This window comes from Cryptomeria japonica, chromosome 11 (assembly GCF_030272615.1).
Source record: "Cryptomeria japonica chromosome 11, Sugi_1.0, whole genome shotgun sequence".
Classification (NCBI taxonomy): Eukaryota; Viridiplantae; Streptophyta; class Pinopsida; order Cupressales; family Cupressaceae; genus Cryptomeria; species Cryptomeria japonica.
Genome location: NC_081415.1, coordinates 440458691 through 440463817, shown reverse-complemented (window position 1 = coordinate 440463817; position 5127 = coordinate 440458691). Strand labels below are relative to the sequence as shown.

General features: G+C 39.9%; 1 protein-coding gene across 1 annotated transcript; it reads right to left on the bottom strand.

Moving 5' to 3' along the window:
- Positions 1 to 786: 786 nt before the first annotated feature.
- LOC131041436 (uncharacterized) lies at positions 787 to 1880 on the bottom strand. Its single transcript, XM_057974540.2, has 2 exons — positions 1277 to 1880; positions 787 to 1139 (listed from the first exon to the last, which is right to left on the bottom strand). Exons 1-2 carry the CDS (start codon positions 1379 to 1381, stop codon positions 1035 to 1037), a joined length of 210 nt encoding a protein of 69 aa, XP_057830523.1. The 5' UTR covers positions 1382 to 1880; the 3' UTR covers positions 787 to 1034.
- Positions 1881 to 5127: the final 3247 nt, after the last annotated feature.

The following is a 5127-nucleotide window of genomic DNA, read 5'->3' as shown; positions in this document are numbered from 1 at the left end:
ACTGACTCCAAAGCAGCCAAATCGTATCATAGCCGCTTGAAAAATTGACATGCAACTAACTTTCATGTTATGCACTTTCCATAAAAACGTACCTGTTTTTGAAACCAGAATAGCTACTCATCCCATAGAAATTTATCAACAAAATAAGACCAGCAATGGTAGGACTGGCCCTTAGTACTTCAAGCTAAATATATAGGTATGAACTAGCTTTCCATTATAGGCTGTGAATAGAACAGCTGTCTTTATAGAAAATGAATTACCTGTACCTCTACCTCTGTACGGCGAAGATGTTACAGACAACAACTCGAAAGAAATTCAATTCTACCTCAGAGCAATGGAGGAGCCACTCGTGACAACAAATACTAATCCGGTCACATGACCTTCTTATTTAGATTGGTCATCTCAATTTAATTCTGTTCTGAATTTAATCTTCAATTTAATTCTGTTCTGAGCTTAATCTAAATCCCCAATTGGGCAAATCAGACGCTACTTCGGAAAACGATATTGTTCGGCCTCGTTAGTGATCACACAAGCGTCCAGAATGTTTTCCCATCAACGTTTTACTGGAGTTTGATAGCTTCAATACAAAATCACGTTTTTTTCCTCATTACCTGCGGATCTGGATATGTTTTTTTTTCTTTTTAACTGTCATATTCTTCAATGATACTCCGTAATCCATGATGGAAGCAACAAAATTAACAATATAAAATTCTCCGCAAAGTCAAAGACACCGTAACAATTTCCAAAATTAAAAAACTCCGTGATCCAAAAGCTGCGAAACACATCTGATCGGTCACAATTGACAATTTTAGGCGTTAATATTTCATTAAAAATCGTATTCGGAATTCCACTTCCAACTACAAAAATATCTGTAAGATAAATATAGAAAATTTTAAATACAATCACTCCGCTATGGCAGATTCTGAATTTCAGAAAATTTGCAATTTGCAGCAAAAGCAAATTGTAATACAATTTTTCAAATAATTACTGCCTAAAACAGCATATATCATCCAATCGTTCATCCACAAAATCCGTTATCTGTGAGCAGTCACTAGGGTTTCAATAAATCGAAGGCCATCGAACCTCGGCGCGAAGGCTTCCTCCATGCTTTTGTTCTTCGAGCTTTCAGGTTTTTGCTCCTGCAAATCGAAATCCGCCATTATTTAAGTCCAAAACACCTCCTTTTCTTTAAAGCAAGAACTCGTTCATCAATAGCACTAATAACTCTACAAATTTGAGAAAAGAAGAAAAAACAGGGGACGAAATTATAACTCACCGTAGGGGCAGAGGCCTTTACTTGGATGTCGTGATCGGTAGAAAACGTCAAAGCCGCAGCCGTGGCGGATGCAGCGGATGTGAAGAGAGCTCCAGGCCGCTTCATTTTCTTGGAAACGAAACACAAAAAAATGGAAACAGATCTACCAATAATTGAAAATTCTTCCTACAATTCCCCTATAAAAACCGGGAATCCGGACGCAGACAAAGGCAATCCGTTACGATATAAATTCGAAATTAATTATAGGAAAATCCAGCAAGGCACAAAGCACAAAAAGCTTGCTAGATAGGCGCCGCGGACACTAGATCTGGCGATCCCTAACCTTTCTGAGCCTGAAAACTTCTTCTCCTCAAATTCCCCGAGCTGAGAAAAATAAACCTGAAATTTCTTGAACCAATAACCTTTGAAGACGAAATGAAACCTCTGCGTATTTTATAAGCTTCAGAACACGAAAAATCAGGCACCGGAGACTTTGAATTTCCAGTTTTTTCTGGTCCCTGCAAAAAGTTTAGGGTGCTGAGATTGCCACGCCATCCTCTTAATCGTCATGACAAATAAAATATGTGGTTCTATTTGTGAGGTGGATTTGTTCACTGGTAGGACAGCGAATCAAATTTGACACCACTATTTCATCAAAAAATTTAAGGCCACTTCCATAATATGCCAAGAGCCTCCAATCGATTTCACGCTTCAGTTGGGGCCAATAAATGTAAGGTCACTTTTCCATGTTTTTTCTTTTATAATATTTTATCTAATAAACAAGTTTAGTCAAACCAAGAAAGGCTCCAGCCGTGCATTTTGTCGGAACATTCTGATAAACCCTTTTCGCTATCGTTCATTTTACACCACTTTTGTGTGTAGTCACTTCAAAGGGATTAAATATATTGTAATGGTGAATATACCATTCTTTTGGGCCCCATTTTGAGTGTCTTTTATGTTTTATAAGTTTATCATTGCTATATTCTTGTGTGATGTTTAGTTTTAGTTTTAGCATAATTTGCTAGTGTAAAATTGATTATGGTTATTTTTGGTTAAATATTGGAATGGTGAATATAATCATTGTTTTGGGTTTCATTCGAAGTGTTTTTTATGTTTTATAAGTTTATAAATGGTATAATCTTGTGTGACGTTTAATTTTATTATTATGTATTTAAAAAAATAGTTTTATTTTTTAGATTTTTTGGGCTTATAGATTGGGTTTGCTATTGTGCAATTGATTTGGGTGATTTTTGTGGTTTAAAATTAAGTTCAAAACTTTTAAAATTGAAAAATTTAGATTTCAATCTTCTTGATGTGTTTAGTAGTAATTGTGAATGGATGATTTGTGTGATTGCTGTTGTATTTAAGGATATCTATCATTTATTTAGAAACTCTCTAGAATTATAATAAATCATTGTTAGAGAGTATTCATAATACATCAGGGGCGAAATTCTTAGAGCTTACATTGTCATAAGCATCCCTACATGCTTGCATGTTGCCCTCAATATTTATTTATCATTGCTAAATTAGTACATCTAGGGGGCTAGACTAAGGCAAACATGAATCTTGCTTAGGAAGTTCTTGTTGTCATTTTATGACAACCTTGGTCCATCAGTGAGAACGGATCAGAGATATGTTCCATGGACCAGCGTTGTCCTAGTTGATCAAGGAGAAAAGCAATGAAATTATGAAGTGTGAAGTGTTGTCTTGTCAGAAGGAAGTTCCTAAGTCTTCCCAACTTCGGTGACCCAAGTCTCCACAGTTACTTCGTAGCCCCCAGGTTCCCAAGTTCCTTGTTCTTTAGCCCGAAACTCCGGAACCCTCAGGTTCCTAAGTTCCTTGTTCTTCTAGCCCAGAACTTTGGAACCCCCAAGTTCCTTGTTCTTCTAGCTCGGAACTTCGGAACCCCCAGGTTCCCAAGTTCCTTGTTCTTCAACCCCAGAACTTCGGAACCCCCAGGTTCCCAAGTTCCTTGTTCTTCTGGCCAAGAACTCCGAAACCCCCAGGTTCCCAAGTTCCTTGTTCTTCTGGCTGAGAACTCTGGAATCCCCAGGTTCCCAAGTTCCTTGTTCTTCTAGCCTGGAACTCTGGAACCCCCAGGTTCCCAAGTTCCTTGTTCTTCTAGCCCAGAACTCCTGAACCCCCAGATTCCCAAGTTCCTTGTTCTTCAACCTCGGAACTCCGGAACCCCCAGGTTCCCAAGTTTCTTGTTCTTCTAGCCCGGAACTCCGGAACCCCCAGGTTCCCAAGTTCCTTGTTCTTCTAGCCCAGAACTCCAGAACCCCCAGGTTCCCAAGTTCCTTGTTCTTCTACCCTGAAACTCCAGAACCCCGAAGTTCCCCAACTACGATGACCCAGGTCTCTGAAGTCTTCCAAACTCACTTCTGGCTTGCAACACTTCCAAATGGTGTGATCGACACTTAAGGCTTTAAATGCTCCAACAGTTTTGGTGACTTATGTACTTTTTTTGTGGAGCCACAGAGGTGCATTTAATGTTTTTGTCAGGATTTACATCAAGGGGGGTACATGGCCATGCTTGGTGACTTATGCCATGGCTGACTTTGGAAGGTTAGTTAATCCACAATCTCAGGATTGCCCTTTGTGGGTATGGCTAGGTTGCTTGCATGTACAAGTCAAGTGCATGCACTTCCCTGCACATCGAGACTAACATGCAAGGGTCATGATCACCCTTGTAACCATTTTTTCTATATAAAGGTTGTTAAGCCTCATTGTAAAGGGTTCTCTCCTTGCTGCCTTGAGCTTTCTTATGCTTTTCTCTTCTCTCGAAGACTTGTATATATTTTTGCATTTCTGTAACTGTAAGTTTGGCCATTGGCCTTATAATTAATTGAAATCACCATTCTTGCCTACCTTCAACTTATGCATGTTGTGTATGTGTTCTTACCTCCATTATAAGTGTATGTTTGTGATTTTCTTTCACATGTATGTTGTGTTAGCTTATTTTCTGAGTGTGACTTGTGGGAATCCTTCTCCCCTCTTGACACTTAGCAAATTCTAACCTCCACACATGTATTGGGATCATTCATACAACTGAAGTTTGTGCATTACCTGGGTGTTTCAGTTAATTCTTTGTGTCATTTCGATAGGGAGAGGAACAATCTCTTCTTGGTGCATCACCTCCCTTTATTTTAAAGCATTTCTCTCTTCCCTTTCCCTCTGCAAGTTGTTAGGATAGGATTAGGAGTTAGTTTTTTAAGTGTTGAGTTGGTTCAACACCTGCACCTGGATTGAGAAGGAAGTTGGCCTTGTCTGGAGATTCAACGCCCTTGCGCAAGGTCCCACACTTTGGGGTTGTTTCAATGTTTCACAAGGTTGTTGAGTTGATAGATCAACAAGGGTGCAATATTTTGTGATAACAATTTTTGGCATGCTTGGAGGGAGCTCATTCAATTCACATGCTAAGGATTCAGTGTCGTTCTTGGCATCTCAGCCTTTAGAGGCAGGCATCTTCAAGCACTTGGTGACTCTGCTCAAGGACTAGTTCTTGTTCACACAAAGTTCGCAGCTCTACTTACTCTGGAACCCCCGAACCTTGAGTTTCTGAAGTTAGTGAAGCCATCTTACTCAAAAACCTTGGAACCCCCAAGTTCCAAACTCCCAAACTTCCTCACTCCGGACCTCCAAGCTCCCAAGGTGCCGAAGTGGCCATACTCCACAACTCCGGACGTCCGAACTTCTGATGTCGATTGTGGATTTCATGCCCATAATTCATACAAGGGTGTCTTCTAGAGGCAAGTTCCAATTCGTAGAGCTTCCATCTGCAGGTCCTAGAAGGCGGAGAGGTATATCTTCATTGTCACCAGTCATGGGTGTAGAGGTTGTAAACACTCCATCTCCCAGGTCTCACTCTA